Raw genomic sequence first — 23,545 nt, forward strand, 5'->3', positions numbered from 1 at the left:
CCTAACTCACACCCAGTCCCACTCACCCATCACCCCCTGTGCTCACTGACCCCGTGTCCTAACTCACACCCAGTCCCACTCACCCATCACCCCCTGTGCTCACTGACCCCGTGTCCTAACTCACACCCAGTCCCACTCACCCATCACCCCCAGTGCTCACTGACCCCGTGTCCTAACTCACACCCAGTCCCACTCACCCATCACCCCCTGTGCCCCGTGTCCTAACTCACACCCAGTCCCACTCACCCATCACCCCCTGTGCTCACTGACCTACATTGGCTCCCAGTTAAGCAACGTCTTGATTTCAAAATTCTCCATCCTTGTTTGCAAACTCCTCCATGGCCCCTCGTCCCTCCCTATCTCTGTAACCCCCTCCAGCCCCTACACCCCTCCCTATCTCTGTAACCCCCTCCAGCCCCTACACCCCTCCCTATCTCTGTAACCCCCTCCAGCCCCTACACCCCTCCCTATCTCTGTAACCTCCAGCCCCTACACCCCTCCCTATCTCTGTAACCTCCAGCCACTACACCCCTCCCTATCTCTGTAACCTCCTCCAGCCCCTACATCCCTCCCTATCTCTGTAACCCCCTCCAGCCCCTACACCCCTCCCTATCTCTGTCACCCCCTCCAGCCCCTACACCCCTCCCTATCTCAGTAACCCCCTCCAGCCCCTACACCCCTCCCTATCTCTGTAACCTCCAGCCCCTACACCCCTCCCTATCTCTGTAACCTCCTCCAGCCCCTACATCCCTCCCTATCTCTGTAACCCCCTCCAGCCCCCACAAACCCCCCGAGATCTCTGCGCTCCTCTAATTCTGCCCTATCTGACCATTCCCCGATTATAATCGCTCCACCATCGGTGGGCCGTGCCTTCTGTTGCCTGGTACCCCCAAGCTCTGGAACTCCCTCCCTGAACCTCTCCGCCTCTCGAACCTCTCTCTCCTCCTCCTTCGAGACGCTCCTTAAAACCCACCTCTCTGACCCAGCTTTTTGCGCTGATATCTCCTCGTCTGGCTCGGTTATCAAACGTTCAACATCGTAACACTCCTGTGACGCATCTTGAGACGTTTCATGACCTGACAGGCAGTGACTAGTGGGGTACCGCAGGGTTCTGTGCTGGGGCCCCAGCTGTTTACACTGTACATTAATGATTTGGACGAGGGAATTAAATGTAGTATCTCCAGATTTGCGGATGACACTAAGTTGGGTGGCAGTGTGAGCTGCGAGGAGGATGCTATGAGGCTGCAGAGTGACTTGGATAGGTTAGGTGAGTGGGCAAATGCGTGGCAGATGCAGTATAATGTGGATAAATGTGAGGTTATCCACTTTGGTGGTAAAAACAGAGAGACAGACTATTATCTGAATGGTGACAGATTAGGAAAAGGGGAGGTGCAACGAGACCTGGGTGTCATGGTACATCAGTCATTGGAGGTTCAGCAGGCGGTGAAGAAGGCAAATGGTATGCTGGCCTTCATAGCGAGAGGATTTGAGTACAGGGGCAGGGAGGTGTTGCTACAGTTGTACAGGGCCTTGGTGAGGCCACACCTGGAGTATTGTGTTCAGTTTTGGTCTCCTAACCTGAGGAAGGACGTTCTTGCTATTGAGGGAGTGCAGCGAAGGTTCACCAGACTGATTCCCGGGATGGTGGGACTAACCTACCAAGAAAGACTGGATCAACTGGGCTTGTATTCACTGGAGTTCAGAAGAATGAGAGGGGGACCTCATAGAAACGTTTAAAATTCTGACGGGTTTAGACAGGTTAGATGCAGGAAGAATGTTCCCGATGTTGGGGAAGTCCAGAACCAGGGGGTCACACAGTCTAAGGATAAGGGGGTAAGCCATTTAGGACCGAGATGAGGAGAAACTTCTTCACCCAGAGAGTGGTGAACCTGTGGAATTCTCTACCACAGAACGTTGTTGAGGCCAATTCACTAAATATATTCAAAAAGGAGTTAGATGAAGTCCTTACTACTCGGGGGATCAAGGGGTATGGTGAGAAAGCAGGAAGGGGGTACTGAAGTTGAATGTTCAGCCATGAACTCATTGAATGGTGGTGCAGGCTCGAAGGGCCGAATGGCCGACTCCTGCTCCCGTTTCTTGCGTTCTTCTGTTCTTATACCGACACAAGTTGTCCTTGCTGTTCTGTAAACACGGGCCCAGGTCACTCAGAGTTTAATTGCTGTGAAGTAAACACGGGCTGAATTGTTGCAGGTCACTCAGAGTTTAATTGCTGTGAAGTAAACACGGGCTGAATTGTTGCAGGTCACTCAGAGTTCAATTGCTGTGAAGTAAACACGGGCTGAATTGTTGCAGGTCACTCAGAGTTTAATTGCCGTGAAGTAAACAGGGGCTGAATTGTTGCAGGTCACTCAGAGTTTAATTGCTGTGAAGTAAACACGGGCTGAATTGTTGCAGGTCACTCAGAGTTTAATTGCCGTGAAGTAAACAGGGGCTGAATTGTTGCCGTCGTGGACCGGCGTTTGGGGCCTGGGGCTGGATTTGCTGCCACAGCAGCTCTGTGGGCCCCGCGGTTCGCCCAAGGCTGAAGGAGGAGCGGCCCGAATTTTGGTTGACGCTTTGCTCTCTCTTTCTCTCCCCTCCCTCTTGAAGTGATTGCCGATATCCCGGGGACGCCCGTGGAGGGCAGTGGCCTGAGGCTTGTCTGCGGCATGTCCGAGGCCCTGTCACAGGCCAGCGTGCGATGGCGGCGAGGGGGCTCCCCGGTGCAGGTCTCCGACAGGATCGGCACCGAGGACCAGGGGAGGACACTGAGGATCAAGGCACTGGAGGTCAGAGATCGGGGAGCCTGGGAATGTCATGTCAGCTACGATGGAAAAACCATCAACGTTCCCTACACACTGGAGATCTTCGGTAAGCAGCCTCTTTATGTGTCCCTGCCCTGGGAGTGTTTGATGGGACAGTGTCGAGGGAGCTTTACTCTGTATCCAACCCCTTGCTGTACCTGCTCTGGGAGTGTTTGATGGGACAGTAGAGGGAGCTTTACTCTGTATCTAACCCCCTGTACCTGCCCTGGGAGTGTTTGATGGGACAGTGTAGAGGGAGCTTTACTCTGTATCTAACCCCCTGTACCTGGCCTGGGAGTGTTTGACAGGACAGTGTAGAGGGAGCTTTACTCTATATCTAACCCCTGTACCTGGCCTGGGAGTGTTTGACAGGACAGTGCAGAGGGAGCTTTACTCTGTATCTAACCCCCTGTACCTGCCCTGGGAGTGTTTGATGGGACAGTGTAGAGGGAGCTTTACTCTGTATCTAACCCCCTGTACCTGCCCTGGGAGTGTTTGATGGGACAGTGTAGAGGGAGCTTTACTCTGTATCTAACCCCCTGTACCTGCCCTGGGAGTGTTTGACAGGACAGTGTAGAGGGAGCTTTACTCTGTATCTAACCCCCTGTACCTGCCCTGGGAGTGTTTGATGGGACAGTGTAGAGAGAGCTTTACTCTGTATCTAACCCCGTGCTGTACCTGCCCTGGGAGTGTTTGATGGGACAGTGTAGAGAGAGCTTTACTCTGTATCTAACCCCCTGTACCTGCCCTGGGAGTGTTTGATGGGACAGTGTAGAGGAAGCTTTACTCTGTATCTAACCCCCTGTACCTGCCCCGGGAGTGTTTGATGGGACAGTGTAGAGAGAGCTTTACTCTGTATCTAACCCCGTGCTGTACCTGCCCTGGGAGTGTTTGATGGGACAGTAGAGGGAGCTTTACTCTGTATCTAACCCCCTGTACCTGCCCTGGGAGTGTTTGACAGGACAGTGCAGAGGGAGCTTTACTCTGTATCTAACCCCCTGTACCTGCCCCGGGAGTGTTTGATGGGACAGTGTAGAGAGAGCTTTACTCTGTATCTAACCCCGTGCTGTACCTGCCCTGGGAGTGTTTGACGGGACAGTGTAGAGGGAGCTTTACACTGTATCTAACCCCCTGTACCTGCCCTGGGAGTGTTTGATGGGACAGTGTAGAGGGAGCTTTACTCTGTATCTAACCCCCTGTACCTGCCCTGGGAGTGTTTGATGGGACAGTGCAGAGGGAGCTTTACTCTGTATCTAACCCCCTGTACCTGCCCTGGGAGTGTTTGATGGGACAGTGTAGAGGGAGCTTTCCTGTACTATCTTAATATCCTAAAAATCTATCGATGTCTGCCTTGAATATTCTCGACGACTGAGTCTTCGTGCAGTGGCAGAGAATTCGAAAGATTCACCAGCCTCTGAGAGAAGAAATTTCTCCTCCCCTCAGTCATAAATTGCCGACCCCTTATTCTTGGGGAGTCTCGAACCAGTGCTCAAACAGACTCAGGATAAGAGGTCGGCCATTTACGACTGAGATGAGTCGGAGTTTCTCCATCTTATTTCGACCCTGTATCTGATGCTGCCTGTGTTTGAATCAGCCCCGCGAACACGTGGAGTGAGATTTCCGTCAGAGACAGTCCCTCGGAATCGGAAACTCACACCCAGTCCCACTCACCCATCACCTCCTGTGCCCCGTGTCCTAACTCACACCCAGTCCCACTCACCCATCACCCCCTGTGCTCACTGCCCCGTGTCCTAACTCACACCCAGTCCCACTCACCCATCACCCCCTGTGCTCACTGACCCCGTGTCCTAACTCACACCCAGTCCCACTCACCCATCACCCCCTGTGCCCCGTGTCCTAACTCACACCCAGTCCCACTCACCCATCACCCCCTGTGCCCCGTGTCCTAACTCACACCCAGTCCCACTCACCCATCACCCCCTGTGCCCCGTGTCCTAACTCACACCCAGTCCCACTCACCCATCACCCCCTGTGCTCACTGCCCCGTGTCCTAACTCACACCCAGTCCCACTCACCCATCACCCCCTGTGCTCACTGACCCCGTGTCCTAACTCACACCCAGTCCCACTCACCCATCACCCCCTGTGCCCCGTGTCCTAACTCACACCCAGTCCCACTCACCCATCACCCCCTGTGCTCACTGCTCCGTGTCCTAACTCACACCCAGTCCCACTCACCCATCACCCCCTGTGCTCACTGACCCGTGTCCTAACTCACACCCAGTCCCACTCACCCATCACCCCCTGTGCTCACTGACCCCGTGTCCTAACTCACACCCAGTCCCACTCACCCATCACTCCCTGTGCCCCGTGTCCGAACTCACACCCAGTCCCACTCACCCATCACCCCCTGTGCTCACTGACCCCGTGTCCTAACTCACACCCAGTCCCACTCACCCATCACCCCCTGTGCTCACTGACCCCGTGTCCTAACTCACACCCAGTCCCACTCACCCATCACCCCCTGTGCTCACTGACCCCGTGTCCTAACTCACACCCAGTCCCACTCACCCATCACCCCCTGTGCTCACTGACCCCGTGTCCTAACTCACACCGAGTCCCACTCACCCATCACCCCCTGTGCCCCGTGTCCTAACTCACACCCAGTCCCACTCACCCATCACCCCCTGTGCTCACTGACCCCATGTCCTAACTCACACCCAGTCCCACTCACCCATCACCCCCTGTGCTCACTGCCCCGTGTCCTAACTCACACCGAGTCCCACTCACCCATCACCCCCTGTGCCCTGTGTCCTAACTCACACCCAGTCCCACTCACCCATCACCCCCTGTGCCCTGTGTCCTAACTCACACCCAGTCCCACTCACCCATCACCCCCTGTGCTCACTGACCCCGTGTCCTAACTCACACCCAGTCCCACTCACCCATCACCCCCTGTGCTCACTGACCTCGTGTCCTAACTCACACCCAGTCCCACTCACCCATCACCCCCTGTGCCCCGTGTCCTAACTCACACCCAGTCCCACTCACCCATCACCCCCTGTGCTCACTGACCCCGTGTCCTAACTCGCACCCAGTCCCACTCACCCATCACCCCCTGTGCTCACTGCCCCCATGTCCTAACTCACACCCAGTCCCACTCACCCATCACCCCCTGTGCTCACTGACCCCGTGTCCTAACTCACACCCAGTCCCACTCACCCATCACCCCCTGTGCTCACTGACCCCGTGTCCTAACTCACACCCAGTCCCACTCACCCATCCCCCCCTGTGCTCACTGACCCCGTGTCCTAACTCACACCCAGTCCCACTCACCCATCACCCCCTGTGCCCCGTGTCCTAACTCACACCCAGTCCCACTCACCCATCACCCCCTGTGCCCCGTGTCCTAACTCACACCGAGTCCCACTCACCCATCACCCCCTGTGCTCACTGCCCCGTGTCCTAACTCACACCCAGTCCCACTCACCCATCACCCCCTGTGCTCACTGTCCCCGTGTCCTAACTCACACCCAGTCCCACTCACCCATCACCCCCTGTGCTCACTGACCCCGTGTCCTAACTCACACCCAGTCCCACTCACCCATCACCCCCTGTGCTCACTGACCCCGTGTCCTAACTCACACCCAGACCCACTCACCCATCACCCCCTGTGCTCACTGACCCCGTGTCCTAACTCACACCCACTCCCACTCACCCATCACCCCCCGTGCCCCGTGTCCTAACTCACACCCAGTCCCACTCACCCATCACCCCCTGTGCCCCGTGTCCTAACTCACACCCAGTCCCACTCACCCATCACCCCCTGTGCCCCGTGTCCTAACTCACACCCAGTCCCGCTCACCCATCACCCCCTGTGCTCACTGACCCCGTGTCCTAACTCACACCCAGTCCCGCTCACCCATCACCCCCTGTGCTCACTGCCCCGTGTCCTAACTCACACCCAGTCCCGCTCACCCATCACCCCCTGTGCTCACTGACCCTGTGTCCTAACTCACACCCAGTCCCACTCACCCATCACCCCCCGTGCCCCGTGTCCTAACTCACACCCAGTCCCACTCACCCATCACCCCCTGTGCCCCGTGTCCTAACTCACACCCAGTCCCACTCACCCATCACCCCCTGTGCTCACTGACCCCGTGTCCTAACTCACACCCAGTCCCACTCACCCATCCCCCCCTGTGCTCACTGACCCCGTGTCCTAACTCACACCCAGTCCCACTCACCCATCACCCCCTGTGCCCCGTGTCCTAACTCACACCCAGTCCCACTCACCCATCACCCCCTGTGCCCCGTGTCCTAACTCACACCGAGTCCCACTCACCCATCACCCCCTGTGCTCACTGACCCCGTGTCCTAACTCACACCCAGTCCCACTCACCCATCACTCCCTGTGCCCCGTGTCCTAACTCACACCCAGTCCCACTCACCCATCACCCCCTGTGCTCACTGCCCCGTGTCCTAACTCACACCCACTCCCACTCACCCATCACCCCCCGTGCCCCGTGTCCTAACTCACACCCAGTCCCACTCACCCATCACCCCCTGTGCCCCGTGTCCTAACTCACACCCAGTCCCACTCACCCATCACCCCCTGTGCCCCGTGTCCTAACTCACACCCAGTCCCACTCACCCATCACCCCCTGTGCTCACTGACCCCGTGTCCTAACTCACACCCAGTCCCGCTCACCCATCACCCCCTGTGCTCACTGACCCCGTGTCCTAACTCACACCCAGTCCCACTCACCCATCACTCCCTATGCTCACTGACACCGTGTCCTAACTCACACCCAGTCCCACTCACCCATCACCCCCTGTGCTCACTGACACCGTGTCCTAACTCACACCCAGTCCCACTCACCCATCACCCCCTGTGCCCCGTGTCCTAACTCACACCCACTCCCACTCACCCATCACCCCCCGTGCCCCGTGTCCTAACTCACACCCAGTCCCACTCACCCATCACCCCCTGTGTCCCGTGTCCTAACTCACACCCAGTCCCACTCACCCATCACCCCCTGTGCCCCGTGTCCTAACTCACACCCAGTCCCACTCACCCGTCACCCCCTGTGCCCCGTGTCCTAACTCACACCCAGTCCCACTCACCCATCACCCCCTGAGGATGTCCGCCTGGTCGAGGACGCTCACGTTGGTGCGCCTGTCCTTCCAGCGGCGGGCGGGGGGAAATTTGCGGGATCTCGCGGAGACCGGCAGAGTTGGGTCGTGTCTCCCCTGCTCTCTCCCCCCCCTCCACCCCCCCCCCCCCCCATGCACACCACCCCGCCTCCACCCCTCGCTAACTCTGACCTTTCTTCCCCTTTGTCTCGGAAACGGGCGAAGGCTTCGCCGGCCCCAAGGAAGAGATCCCCACGACGTACGCCGGCCTGGGAGCGCCCGCCCGCCTGTGCCTGGGCCTGGCGCCCACCGTCCCTGAGGGGCGGGTCCAGGCCGGCTGGCTGCGAGGCAACGGGACGCGGCGAGAAAACACGGCGGCCATCCCCGGGAGCCGGCTGGTGTCGGAGCTGGGCTCCGGGCACCTGACGCTGACTCTCTTGCCCGTGCTGCCTTCCGACCGAGGACTGTACACGGGCTACCTCAACGTGTCGGGCCGTCGGATCGAGCGGACCGTGAGACTGGCGCTGGCCCAGGGTGAGCTGATCGAATGGACAACGGGGGCGGGCGGGGGGAGAGCCGGTAGATGTCGTATATTTGCGTTTTCAGAATTCAGAATCCTTCGATAGAATTCAGCAAAAAAAAAAATGACCAAGGGGTTGATTGAAGGGGGAGATAAAAACACAAGAACGTAAGAATTAGGAACAGGAGGAGTAGACCATCTAGCCCCTCGAGCCTGCTCCGCCATTCAATAGGAACATAAGAACATAATAAGTAGGAACAGGAGTAGGCCATCTAGCCCCTCGAGCCTGCTCCGCCATTCAATAGGAACATAAGAACATAATAAGTAGGAACAGGAGTAGACCATCTAGCCCCTCGAGCCTGCTCCGCCATTCAATAGGAACATAAGAACATAATAAGTAGGAACAGGAGTAGGCCATCTAGCCCCTCGAGCCTGCTCCGCCATTCAATAGGAACATAAGAACATAATAAGTAGGAACAGGAGTAGACCATCTAGCCCCTCGAGCCTGCTCCGCCATTCAATAGGAACATAAGAACATAATAAGTAGGAACAGGAGTAGACCATCGAGCCCCTCGAGCCTGCTCCACCATTCAATAGGAACATAAGAACATAATAAGTAGGAACAGGAGTAGACCATCTAGCCCCTCGAGCCTGCTCCACCATTCAATAGGAACATAAGAACATAATAAGTAGGAACAGGAGTAGACCATCGAGCCCCTCGAGCCTGCTCCGCCATTCAATAGGAACATAAGAACATAAGAACACCAGAATTAGGAACAGGGAGTAGACCATCTAGCCCCTCGAGCCTGCTCCACCATTCAACAAGATCACGGCTGATCTGGCCGTGGACTCAGCTCCACTTACCCGCCCGCTCCCCGTAACCCTTAATTCCCTTATTGGTTAAAAATCTATCTATCTGTGACTTGAACACATTCAATGAGCTAGCCTCAACTGCTTCCTTGGGCAGAGAATTCCACAGATTCACAACCCTCTGGGAGAAGAAATTCCTTCTCAACTCGCTTTTAAATTGGCTCCCCCGTATTTTGAGATTGTGCACCCTAGTTCCAGTCTCCCCGACCAGTGGAAACAACCTCTCTGCCTCTATCTTGTCTATCCCTTTCATTATTTTAAGTGTTTCTATCAGATCACCCCTCATCCTTCTGAACTCCAACGATTAAAGACCCAGTCTACTCAATCCATCATCGTAAGGTAACCCCCTCATCTCCGGGATCAGCCGAGTGAATCGTCTCTGTATCCCCTCCAAAGCTAGTATATCCTTCCTTAAGTAAGGTGACCAAAACTGCACGCAGTACTCCAGGTGCGGCCTCACCAATACCCTGTACAGTTGCAGCAGGACCTCCCTGCTTTTGTACTCCATCCCTCTCACAATGAAGGCCAACATCCCATTCGCCTTCCTGATTACCTGCTGCACCTGCAAACTAACTTTTTGGGATTCATGCACAAGGACCCCCAGGTCCCTCTGCACCGCAGCATGTTGTAATTTCTCCCCATTCAAATAATATTCCCTTTTACTGTTTTTTTCCCCAAGGTCGATGACCTCACACTTTCCGACATTGTATTCCATCTGCCAAACCTTAGCCCATTCGCTTAACCTATCTAAATCTCTTTGCAGCCTCTCTGTGTCCTCTACACAACCCGCTTTCCCACTAATCTTTGTGTCATCTGCAAATTTTGTTACACTACACTCTGTCCCCTCTTCCAGGTCATCTATGTATATTGTAAACAGTTGTGGTCCCAGCACCGATCCCTGTGGCACACCACTAACCACCGATTTCCAACCCGAAAAGGACCCATTTATCCCGACTCTCTGCTTCCTGTTCGCCAGCCAATTCTCGATCCGTGCCGACACATTTCCTCTGACTCCGCGTACCTTTATCTTCTGCAGTAACCTTTTGTGTGGCACCTTATCGAATGCCTTTTGGAAATCTAAATACACCACATCCATCGGTACACCTCTATCCACCATGCTCATTATATCCTCAAAGAATTCCAGTAAATTAGTTAAACATGATTTCCCCTTCATGAATCCGTGTGGTGTCTGCTTGATTGCACTATTCCTATCTCGATGTCCCGCTATTTCTTCCTTCATGATAGCTTCAAGCATTTTCCCCCACTGCAGATGTTAAACTAACCGGCCTATAGTTACCTGCCTTTTGTCTGCCCCCCCCTTGTTTAAACAGAGGCCTTACATGAGCTGCTCTCCAATCCGCTGATACCTCCCCAGAGAATGGGCAAAAGCATGGCAGATGCAGCGTAACGTGGATAAATGTGAGGTTGTCCACTTTTGGATGCCGTGTTCTTTCAATGCTGATGTCTTGGCACGCGGGGGATGTGCGGAGAGACCCGGCTGTCCCTTGGACACCAGTCATCGAAAACAAGCAAAGCCCCTGGTCCAGCAGGCAGTCGGGAAGGCAAGCGGTATGTTGGCCTCCATTGCAAGGGGCTTTGAGTACATCAGAGCATCAGAAACAGGAGCAGGAGTTGGGTGGGGGGGGGGGGCCATACGGCCCCCTCGAGGCCCCGCTCCAACATTGAACACCACCGTGGCTGATCCCATCGTGGACACAGCTCCACTTCCCCGCCCGCTTATCCCCTTGTCGGTTCAGGAGCTGTCTATCTCCGCCGTAAATATATTCGATGTCCCGGCTCTCATCGCTCTCCGAGGCAGCGAATCCCACAGATTCACCAGAAACATAGAAACATAGAAACACAGACAATAGGTGCAGGAGTCGGCCATTCAGCCCTTCGAGCCTGCACCGCCATTCAATGAGTTCATGGCTGAACATGCAACTTCAGTACCCCCTTCCTGCTTTCTCGCCATACCCCTTGATCCCCCGAGTAGTAAGGACTTCATCTAACTCCCTTTTTGAATATATTTAGTGAATTGGCCTCAACAACTCTCTGCGGTAGAGAATTCCACAGGTTCACCACTCTCTGGGTGAAGAAGTTTCTCCTCATCTCGGTCCTAAATGGCTTACCCCTTATCCTCAGACTATGTGACCCCCTGGTTCTGGACTTCCCCAACATCGGGAACATTCTTCCTGCATCTAAACCCGTCAGAATTTTAAACGTCTCTATGAGGTCCCCTCTCATTCTTCTGAACTCCAGTGAATACAAGCCCAGTTGATCCAGTCTTTCTTGATAGGTCAGTCCCGCCATCCCGGGAATCAGTCTGGTGAACCTTCGCTGCACTCCCTCAATAGCAAGAATGTCCTTCCTCAGGTTAGGAGACCAAAACTGTACACAATACTCCAGGTGTGGCCTCACCAAGGCCCTGTACAACTGTAGCAACACCTCCCTGCCCCTGTACTCAAATCCCCTCGCTATGAAGGCCAACATGCCATTTGCTTTCTTCACCGCCTGCTGTACCTGCATGGCCAACCTTCAATGACTGATGTCCCATGACACCCAGGTCTCGTTGCACCTCCCCTTTTCCTAATCTGTCACCATTCAGATAATAGTCTGTCTCTCTGTTTTTACCCCCAAAGTGGATAACCTCACATTTATCCACATTATACTTCATCTGCCATGCATTTGCCCACTCACCTAACCTATCCAAGTCACTCTGCAGCCTCATAGCATCCTCCTCGCAGCTCACACTGCCACCCAACTTAGTGTCATCCGCAAATCTGGAGATACTGCATTTAATCCCCTCGTCTAAATCATTAATGTACAGTGTAAACAGCTGGGGCCCCAGCACAGAACCTTGCGGTACCCCACTAGTCACTGCCTGCCATTCTGAAAAGTACCCATTTACTCCTACTCTTTGCTTCCTGTCTGACAACCAGTTCTCAATCCAGGTCAGCACACTACCCCCAATCCCATGTGCTTTATCTCAGTTTGGAATGGGCGGCCCCCTTATTCTAAGACCATGCCCCCTCTAGTTCTAGTCTCCCCCCCATCAGTGGGAACATCCTCTCTGCATCCACCGTGTTGAGCTCCCCCGCCCTCATAATCTGATAGCTCTCCGTCAGATCACCTCTCCTTCTTCTCCCGAGCGAGTGCATTCTCCCTCGGTCTCCACTCGGTCAAAACCTTCCCTCCCCTCGCCCCCTCAGCGTCGCCCGTCCGCGAGGTTTGGAGGGGGACGTCCGGACCGTGTGAATTGCCGGGGCTGCAGGGGGCCATTTCGGGCCCAGGGCGTCCGACCGAGAGCCATCCCCGGCCGAATCTCTCGCCCTCCCGCTGTCCGCCCCACCCCCGCTGTCCGCAACGGTCAGGTTTACAGGGATCAGGGAGCACCGGGAAGCATGACCACGGAGGTCAAGTGTCGGGGTGTGGGGGCAGGGGTGAAAGTTCGAACCGGGGGTCGCGCAGCCTCGCGTTGGCGAGGGTGTCTTTCGGGCCCTGTGGGTTCCAGGCCCTGCCCCAGAATCTCCCCCACCCCCCCCCAGCCTCCCCCGCCCTCAACCACACCACCCGTCCTCCGGGTGGAGACACGTACCCCTCAAATCCCCTCGACACCTCCCTCCCCTACCCCTTCCTCCCCGGCCCCCCAACAACCCCTCCGCAAGTACGTTAAATCTGGGGCCACCCCCCACGGTTCGAACTTTCACCCCTGACCCCACGACCCCCGCCCCGCACCCCGACACTTGACCTCTGTGGTCAGGCTTCCCGGCGCTCCCTGATCCCTGTAAACCTGACCGTTGCGGACAGATTGGGGGGAGGGGGGAGGGGGAAACAGCGGGCCGCTTTCCAGAATTGTCCGGCGATGCCAACGTCAATTGGCACGTCTGGAAAGCGGGAAGAAAAAAAAGGAGACTTGCATTTCGAGAGCGCCTTTCACGGCCCCCAGGCGTCCCAAAGCGCCCGACAGCCAAGGGCGTACTCCGGCAGTGCAGTCGCTGTTGCAACGCGCGGGGGAAACGCGGCAGACAATTTTGCGCACAGCAAGCTCCCGCAAACAACAATGTGGTAATGACCCGGAGAATCCGGGTTGTTGTTCTGTGCGATGGCGATGCCCGGCCCGAACAGTCCCACACTCGACAGTTCCGACGCTCTGCGCTCCTCTCCGGCCTCCCACGTTCCACCCGACGTAAACTCGAGGTGATCCAAGTCTCGGCCGTTCACCCCGTGTCCTCACTCACACCCAGTCCCACTCACCCATCACCCCCTGTGCCCCGTGTCCTAACTCACACCCAGTCCCACTCACCCATCACCCCCTGTGCTCACTGACCCCGTGTCCTAACTCACACCCAGTCCCACTCACCCATCACCCCCTGTGCTCACTGACCCCGTGTCCTAACTCACACACAGTCCCACTCACCCATCACCCCCTGTGCTCACTGACCCCGTGTCCTAACTCACACCCAGTCCCACTCACCCATCACCCACTGTGCTCACTGACCCCGTGTCCTAACTCACACCCAGTCCCACTCACCCATCACCCCCTGTGCTCACTGACCCCGTGTCCTAACTCACACCCAGTCCCACTCACCCATCACCCCCTGTGCCCCGTGTCCTAACTCACACCCAGTCCCACTCACCCATCACCCCCTGTGCCCCGTGTCCTAACTCACACCCAGTCCCACTCACCCATCACCCCCTGTGCTCACTGACCCCGTGTCCTAACTCACACCCAGTCCCACTCACCCATCACCTCCTGTGCTCACTGACCCCGTGTCCTAACTCACACCCAGTCCCACTCACCCATCACCCCCTGTGCTCACTGCCCCGTGTCCTAACTCACACCCAGTCCCACTCACCCATCACCCCCTGTGCTCACTGACCCCGTGTCCTAACTCACACCCAGTCCCACTCACCCATCACCCCCTGTGCCCCGTGTCCTAACTCACACCCAGTCCCACTCACCCATCACCCCCTGTGCCCCGTGTCCTAACTCACACCCAGTCCCACTCACCCATCACCCTCTGTGCCCCGTGTCCTAACTCACACCCAGTCCCAGTCACCCATCACCCCCTGTGCTCACTGACCCCGTGTCCTAACTCACACCCAGTCCCACTCACCCATCACCCCCTGTGCCCCATGTCCTAACTCACACCCAGTCCCACTCACCCATCACCCCCTGTGCTCACTGACCCCGTGTCCTAACTCACACCCAGTCCCACTCACGCATCACCCCCTGTGCCCCGTGTCCTAACTCACACCCAGTCCCACTCACCCATCACCCCCTGTGCCCCGTGTCCTAACTCGCACCCAGTCCCACTCACCCATCACCCCCTGTGCCCCGTGTCCTAACTCACACCCAGTCCCACTCACCCATCACCCCCTGTGCTCACTGACCCCGTGTCCTAACTCACACCCACTCCCACTCACCCATCACCCCCTGTGCCCCGTGTCCTAACTCACACCCAGTCCCACTCACCCATCACCCCCTGTGCTCACTGACCCCGTGTCCTAACTCACACCCAGTCCCACTCACGCATCACCCCCTGTGCCCCGTGTCCTAACTCACACCCAGTCCCACTCACCCATCACCCCCTGTGCCCCGTGTCCTAACTCGCACCCAGTCCCACTCACCCATCACCCCCTGTGCCCCGTGTCCTAACTCACACCCAGTCCCACTCACCCATCACCCCCTGTGCTCACTGACCCCGTGTCCTAACTCACACCCAGTCCCACTCACCCATCACCCCCTGTGCTCACTGACCCCGTGTCCTAACTCACATCCAGTCCCGCTCACCCATCACCCCCTGTGCTCACTGACCCCGTGTCCTAACTCACACCCAGTCCCACTCACCCATCACCCCCTGTGCCCCGTGTCCTAACTCACGCCCAGTCCCACTCACCCATCACCCCCTGTGTCCCGTGTCCTAACTCACACCCAGTCCCACTCACCCATCACCCCCTGTGCTCACTGCCCCGTGTCCTAACTCACACCCAGTCCCACTCACCCATCACCCCCTGTGCCCCGTGTCCTAACTCACACCCAGTCCCACTCACCCATCACCCCCTGTGCTCACTGACCCCGTGTCCTAACTCACACCCAGTCCCACTCACCCATCACCCCCTGTGCTCACTGACCTACATTGGCTCCCAGTTAAGCAACGACTCGATTTCAAAATTCTCCATCCTTGTTTGCAAATCCCTCCATGGCCCCTTGTCCCTCCCTATCTCTCTAATCCCCTCCAGCCCCTACACCCCTCCCTATCTCTGTAACCTCCAGCCCCTACACCCCTTCCTATCTCTGTAACCTCCTCCAACCCCTACACCCCTCTCTATCTCTGCAACCTCCAGCCCCTACACTCCTTCCTATCTCTGTAACCTCCTCCAGCCCCTACACCCCTCCCTATCTCTGTAACCTCCTCCAGCCCCTACACCCCTCCCTATTTCTGTAACCTCCTCCAGCCCCTACACCCCTCCCTATCTCTCTAACCTCCAGCCCCGACACCCCTCCCTATCTCTGTAACCCCCTCCAGCCCCTGCACCCCTCCCTATCTCTGTAACCCCCTCCAGCCCCTACACCCCTCCCTATCTCTGTAACCCCCTCCAGCCCCTACACCCCTCCCTATCTCTGTAACCCCCTCCAGCCCCTACACCCCTCCCTATCTCTGTAACCCCCTCCAGCCCCTACACCCCTCCCTATCTCTGTAACCCCCTCCAGCCCCTACACCCCTCCCTATGTCTGTAACCCCCTCCAGCCCCTACACCCCTCCCTATCTCTGTAACCCTCTCCAGCCCCTACACCCCTCCCTATCTCTGTAACCCCCTCCAGCCCCTACACCCCTCCCTATCTCTGTAACCCTCTCCAGCCCCTACACCCCTCCCTATCTCTGTAACCCCCTCCAGCCCCTACACCCCTCCCTATCTCTCTAACCTCCAGCCCCTACACCCCTCCCTATCTCTGTAACCCCCTCCAGCCCCTACACCCCTCCCTATCTCTGTAACCCCCTCCAGGCCCTACACCCCTCCCTATCTCTCTAATCTCCAGCCCCTACACCCCTCCCTATCTCTGTAACCCCCTCCAGCCCCTACACCCCTCCCTATCTCTGTAACCCCCTCCAGCCCCTACTCCCCTCCCGATCTCTGTAACCCCCTCCAACCCCACAACCCCCCGAGATCTCTGCGCCCCTCTAATTCTGCCCTCCTGACCATCCCTGATTATAATCGCTCCACCATCGCTGGCCGTGCCTTCTGTTGCCTGGGCCCCAAGCTCTGGAACTCCCTCCCTAAACCTCTCCGCCTCTCGAACCTCTCTCTCCTCCTCCTTCGAGACGCTCCTTAAAACCCACCTCTCTGACCCAGCTTTTGGTCACCTGCCCTAATTTCTACTTCTGCAGCTCGGGGTCAAATCTATTAATTTCATAATTCTCTGTGAATGTTTGCCTATGATAAAGAAGCTATTTCAATACAAACTGTTGTTCAGTAAGCACGGGCTCAGTTAAATTAGAGTTTAATTGTTGTTAAGTAAAGACGGGCGCGGGTCAATCAGAGTTCAATTGCTGTTAAGTAAACATGGGCTCAGGTGAATTAGAGTTGAATTGCTGTCTAGTAAACATGGACGCAGGTCAATCTGAGTTCAATTGTTGTTGAGTAAACATGGGCTCAGGTGAATTAGAGTTTAATCGTTGTTAAGTAAACACAGGCACAGGTCAATCAGAGTTTTGTTGCTCTCAAGTAAACATGGACGCAGGCCAATCAGAGTTTAATTGTTGTGAAGTAAACATGGGCTCAGGTGAATTACAGTTTAATTGTTGTTAAGTAAACATGGGCTCAGGTGAATTAGAGTTGAATTGTTGTTAAGGAAACATGGGCTCAGGTGAATTAGAGCTTAATTGCAGTTAAGTAAACATGGACGCAGGTCAATCTGAGTTTAATTGTTGTGAAGTAAACATGGGCTCAGGTGAATGAGAGTTGAATTGCTGTCAAGTAAACAAGGGCGCAGGTCAATCTGAGTTTAATTGTTGTGAAGTAAACATGGTCTCAGGTGAATTAGAGTTTAATCGTTGTTAAGTAAACACAGGCACAGGTCAATCAGAGTTTAATTGTTGTTAAGTAAACATGGGCTCAGGTGAATTACAGTTTAATTGTTGTTAAGTAAACATGGGCTCAGGTGAATGAGAGTTGAATTGCTGTCAAGTGAACATGGACACAGGTCAATCTGACTTTAATTGTTGTGAAGTAAACATGGCCTCTGTGAATTAGAGTTTAATCGTTGTTTAGTAAACACAGGCACAGGTCAATCAGAGTTTAATTGTTGTTAAGTAAACATGGGCTCAGGTGAATTACAGTTTAATTGTGAAGTAAACATGGGCTCAGGTGAATGAGTTGAATTGCTGTTAAGTAAACATGGACGCAGGTCAATCTGAGTTTAATTGTTGTGAAGTAAACATGGGCTCAGGTGAATGAGAGTTGAATTGCTGTCAAGTAAACAAGGGCGCAGGTCAATCTAAGTTTAATTGTTGTGAAGTAAACATGGTCTCAGGTGAATTAGAGTTTAATTGTGAAGTAAACATGGGCTCAGGTGAATGAGTTGAATTGCTGTTAAGTAAACATGGACGCAGGTCAATCTGAGTTTAATTGTTGTGAAGTAAACATGGGCTCAGGTGAATGAGAGTTGAATTGCTGTCAAGTAAACAAGGGCGCAGGTCAATCTAAGTTTAATTGTTGTGAAGTAAACATGGTCTCAGGTGAATTAGAGTTTAATCGTTGTTAAGTAAACACAGGCACAGGTCAATCAGAGTTTAATTGTTGTTAAGTAAACATGGGCTCAGGTGAATTACAGTTTAATTGTGAAGTAAACATGGGCTCAGGTGAATGAGTTGAATTGCTGTTAAGTAAACATGGGCTCAGGTCAATCAGAGTTTAATTGTTGTGAAGCAAACATGGGCTCAGGTGAATTACAGTTTAATTGTGAAGTAAACATGGGCTCAGGTGAATGAGAGTTGAATTGCTGTTAAGTAAACATGGGCGCAGGTCAATCAGAGTTTAATTGTTGTGAAGTAAACATGGGCTCAGGTGAATGGGAGCTTAATTGCAGTTGAGTAAACAAGGGCGCAAGTCAATCAGAGTTCGATGGCTCTTAAGTAAGCACGGGCTGAGAGCAATTAGAGTTGAATTGACGCGCGGAACGGGAAGCTATTTCGGCGACGCCTCATTGATCGCCCCGCTCTCCTTCTGTGCCCCCCCCCCCCAGTCGTGGCCAGCCGGCCGGGACCGGTTTCGGTGGGATCGGCGCTCCGGCTGGAAGTCAACACCAGCTACCCAGAGGGGGTGGAGACGGTGGAGTGCCGGCGCGAGAATGGCAGCGCTGGCGACGAGGAGGGCTGGACGCGGGAGGCGGACGGGAGCCTCTACATCGCCCGCGTCACGGCCTCGCAGGCCGGCAACTGGACCTGCAACCTGTACCGCCACGGCGGGCTTGTCGGCTCGGTGGGCTACCTCCTGGACGTGTCCGGTAAGTTTCAACGGGCGATCGAATCAGGTCGCGGTGAGGGGGTAAGGGGAGGGGGGTGGTGTGGGCTAAGGGAATACCTGCCCCCTGGGAGTGTTTGATGGGACAGTGTAGAGGGAGCTTTACTCTGTATCTAACCCCCTGTACCTGCCCTGGGAGTGTTTGATGGGACAGTGTAGAGGGAGCTTTACTCTGTATCTAACCCCCTGTACCTGCTCTGGGAGTGTTTGATGGGGACAGTGTAGAGGGAGCTTTACTCTGTATCTAACCCCCTGTACCTGCCCTGGGAGTGTTTGATGGGACAGTGTAGAGGGAGCTTTACTCTGTATCTAACCCCATGTACCTGCTCTGGGAGTGTTTGATGGGACAGTGTAGAGGGAGCTTTACTCTGTATCTAACCCCCTGTACCTGCCCTGGGAGTGTTTGATGGGACAGTGCAGAGGGAGCTTTACTCAGTATCTAACCCCCTGTACCTGCCCTGGGAGTGTTTGATGGGACAGTGTAGAGGGAGCTTTACTCTGTATCTAACCCCCTGTACCTGCCCTGGGAGTGTTTGATGGGACAGTGTAGAGGGAGCTTTACTCTGTATCTAACCCCCTGTACCTGCCCTGGGAGTGTGTGATGGGACAGTGTAGAGGGAGCTTTACTCTGTATCTAACCCCCTGTACCTGCCCTGGGAGTGTTTGATGGGGACAGTGTAGAGGGAGCTTTACTCTGTATCTAACCCCCTGTACCTGCCCTGGGAGTGTTTGATGGGGACAGTGTAGAGGGAGCTTTACTCTGTATCTAACCCCCTGTACCTGCCCTGGGAGTGTTTGATGGGACAGTGTAGAGGGAGCTTTACTCTGTATCTAACCCCCCCGTACCTGCCCTGGGAGTGTTTGATGGGACAGTGTAGAGGGAGCTTTACTCTGTATCTAACCCCCTGTACCTGCCCTGGGAGTGTTTGATGGGGACAGTGTAGAGGGAGCTTTACTCTGTATCTAACCCCCTGGACCTGCCCTGGGAGTGTTTGCCCAGAATTGACGCAGAAAGTGAAAGTAGACTAGCTGTGCCTCGAAGCGATCTCGAGGGGGCCTTCGAAACGCATTGCAGCTGTTTGGAAACCAGTAAAACTGGGTCACGAACTGCATCTTGGCAACTGATCGCGGTTTTAGCGCTGGGCGTCGCAGGGTGTTAGTGTAAGCTGCACCCTCGGCCAGCTGTTTGCTGTTATGAGTTGCTTCCTCTTGGGCGAATCTCCTTCGCAGTCCCGCGGGGTCAAGGGTAACTTGCCCCCCTCACTAACACTCAACAAGCTCGAAAGCACCCGGGACATAGAGACATAGAAACAGAGACAATAGGTGCAGGAGTAGGCCATTGGGCCCTTCGAGCCTGCACCGCCATTCAATGAGTTCATGGCTGAACATTCAACTTCAGTACCTCCTTCCTGCTTTCTCTCCAATACCCCTTGATCCCCCCCGAGTAGTAAGGACCACATCTAACTCCCTTTTTGAATATATTTAGTGAACTGGCCCCAACAACTCTCTGCGGTAGAGAATTCCACAGGTTCACCACTCTCTGAGTGAAGAAGTTTCTCCTCATCTCGGTCCTAAATGGCTTACCCCCTTATCCTTAGACTGTGTGACCCCCCTGGTTCTGGACTTCCCCAACATTCGGGACCATTCGAACCTGTCCCGTCCCGTCAGAATCTTAAACCTTTCTATGAGGACCCCCCCTCTCATTCTTCTGAAACTCCCAGTGAATACAAGCCCAGTCGATCCAGTCTTTCTTGATAGGTCAGTCCCGCCATCCCGGGAATCGGTCTGGTGAACCTTCGCTGCACTCCCTCAATAGCAAGAACGTCCTTCCTCAGGTTAGGAGACCCAAAACTGTACACAATATTCCAGGTGTGGCCTCACCAAGGCCCTGTACAACTGTAGCAACACCTCCCTGGCCCCTGTACTCAAATCCCCTCGCTATGGAGGCCCAACATAACCATTTGCCTTCTTCACCGCCTGCTGTACCTGCATGGCCAACCTTCAATGACCGACGTACCCTGACCACCGTGGTCTGGTTGCACCTCCCCCTTTTACCGAGCCGGGGACAGCCGCCCGCTCGATGGGCAGACAACCCAACCACCTTCACCGTCCACTCCCTCCGCCGCCGGTGTGCCGTGGCAGCAGTGTTCACCGTCCACAAGGTGTCCTGCGGCAGCCCCTTGCCAAACCCGGGACCCCCCTGCCGCCGGGCAGGGCAAGGGCAGAAGGTCCCGCGGGGAACATCGCTCACCTCCACGTTCCCCTCCGAGTCACGCACCCGAGCCCCTTGACCGCGGAACATATCGGCTCTTCCTGCTCCATCGCTGGCTCACAGTCCCGGGTATCATCGCCGTATACATTCACGGTTTCCACGAAGGAACTGAGCGTAATATCTCCCGAGTTTGCGGATGACACTAAGCTGGGTGGCGGTGTGAGCCGCGAGGAGGACGCTATTGGGCTGCAGGGTGACTTGGACAGGTTAGGTGAGCGGGGCAAATGCGTGGCAGATGTCAGTATAATGTGGATAAATGTGAGGTTATCCACTTTGGGGGCAAGAACCCGAAGGCAGAATATTATCTGAATGGCGACAGATTAGGAAAAGGGGGAGGTGCAACCAGACCTGGGTGTCATGGTACATCAGTCATTGGAGGTTGGCCATGCAGGTACAGCAGGCGGTGAAGAAGGCCAATGGCATGTTGGCCTTCGTAGCGAGGGGATTTGAGTACAGGGGCCAGGGAGGTGTTGCTACAGTTGTACAGGGCCTTGGTGAGGCCACACCTGGAGTATTGTGTTCAGTTTTGGTCTCCTAACCTGAGGAAGGACATTCTTGCTATTGAGGGAGTGCAGCGAAGGTTCACCAGACTGATTCCCGGGGATGGCGGGACTGACCTATCAAGAAAGACTGGATCAACTGGGCTTGTATTCACTGGAGTTCAGAAGGATGAGAGGGGGATCTCATAGAAACATCTAAAATTCTGACGGGACTGACATATGAGGAAAGAATGGATCAACTGGGCCTGTATTCACTGGAGTTCAGAAGGATGAGAGGGGGATCTCATAGAAACATCTAAAATTCTGACGGGACTGACCTATCAAGAAAGACTGGATCAACTGGGCTTGTATTCACTGGAGTTCAGAAGAATGAGAGGGGACCTCATAGAAACATCTAAAATTCTGACGGGACGGGACAGGTTAGATGCGGGAAGAATGTTCCCGATGTTGGGGAAGTCCAGAACCAGGGGGTCACACAGTCTAAGGATAAGGGGATAAGCCATTTAGGACCGAGATGAGGAGAGAATTCTTCACCCAGAGAGTGGTGAACCTGTGGAATTCTCTACCGCAGAGAGTTGTTGAGGCCAATTCACTAAATATATTCAAAAAGGGAGTTAGATGAAGTCCTTACTACTCGGGGGGGATCAAGGGGTATGGCGAGAAAGCAGGAAGGGGGTACAGAAGTTACATGTTCAGCCATGGACTCATTGAATGGCGGTGCAGGCTCGAAGGGCCGATTGGCCTGCTCCTGCACCTATTGTCTCTGTTTCTAACTCGCTCCCTAACTGCACCTTGACCACACGGACTGCAGCGGTTCAAGAAGGTGGCTCACTACGACCATCTCAAGGGGCCAAATCGGGATGGGCAATTTCCATCTCCCTCACATCGTTATCTCCCTTCCCCTTCAATGAATGTGGTCTAACACAGGGATATGGAGATCAGGACTGTGTGCACGGTGCTCCCAGTGTGGTCTAACTCGGGTGTATGGAGACCAGAACGGAGCATGGTGCTCCCAGTGTGGTCTAACTCGGGTATATGGAGACCAGAACGGAGCATGGTGCTCCCAGTGTGGTCTAACTCGGGTATATGGAGACCAGAACTGTGCACGGTGCTCCCAGTGTGGTCTAACCCAGGTATATGGAGACCAGAACGGAGCACGGTGCTCCCAGTGTGGTCTAACCCAGGTATATGGAGACCAGAACTGTGCACGGTGCTCCAAGTGTGGTCTCACCCCAGGTATATGGAGACCAGAACGGAGCACGGTGCTCCCAGTGTGGTCTAACTCGGGTATATGGAGACCAGAACTGTGCACTGTGCTCCCAGTGTGGTCTCACCCAGGTATATGGAGACCAGAACTGTACACGGTGCTCCCAGTGTGGTCTAACCCAGGTATATGGAGACCAGAACTGTGCACGGTGCTCCCAGTGTGGTCTAACCCAGGTATATGGAGACCAGAACTGTGCACGGTGCTCCCAGTGTGGTCTCACCCAGGTATATGGAGACCAGAACGGAGCATGGTGCTCCCAGTGTGGTCTCACCCCCAGGGATATGGAGATCAAGACTTGCAAGGAACTGGGGAACAGGGCTGGAGGTTTTTCTGAGGCCTGCTCTAAAATGGCCGCCTTTTGCATCCCTTGCAGCGCTGGACTACAGTGTGGGCGACCCGAACCTCTCCTCCAACCGGATCACGCTGCTCGCTGTGTTCACCCTCCTGCTCCTCCTCATTGTTTTCACCATCTTCTTCATCCAGAGGACGCTAAGGGTGAGTCAGGGTCCCATCAACGTATCGCGAGGTGGGCGTGGGTCTGGGCGTGGGGTGGGGTTGCGGGAGAGGTTGGGGAGGGTAGGGGAGAGGATCGGAGGAGAGGGGAGGGGAGGAGGGGAGTGGAGGGCAGAGTAGGGAGAGAGAAGGGGAGGAGGGGAGGGAGGAGAGAGGGGGGGGGGGGAGGGGATTGGAG

The 23,545-nt window shown here is 55.1% G+C and overlaps 1 protein-coding gene across 1 annotated transcript in view; it reads left to right on the forward strand.

Moving 5' to 3' along the window:
• Positions 1 to 2,462: 2,462 nt before the first annotated feature.
• The window catches only part of LOC139242687 (uncharacterized), a 134,881-nt gene continuing 113,798 nt past the window's right edge, over positions 2,463 to 23,545 (forward strand). The window contains exons 1-4 of the mRNA XM_070870481.1: positions 2,463 to 2,871; positions 8,126 to 8,434; positions 18,538 to 18,798; positions 23,228 to 23,349. Coding sequence (XP_070726582.1) covers positions 2,670 to 2,871; positions 8,126 to 8,434; positions 18,538 to 18,798; positions 23,228 to 23,349 — 894 coding nt within the window. The 5' untranslated portion in view covers positions 2,463 to 2,669. The remainder of the gene's footprint in view (positions 2,872 to 8,125; positions 8,435 to 18,537; positions 18,799 to 23,227; positions 23,350 to 23,545) is intronic.

This window comes from Pristiophorus japonicus, unplaced genomic scaffold (assembly GCF_044704955.1).
Source record: "Pristiophorus japonicus isolate sPriJap1 unplaced genomic scaffold, sPriJap1.hap1 HAP1_SCAFFOLD_144, whole genome shotgun sequence".
NCBI classification, from domain to species: domain Eukaryota; kingdom Metazoa; phylum Chordata; class Chondrichthyes; family Pristiophoridae; genus Pristiophorus; species Pristiophorus japonicus.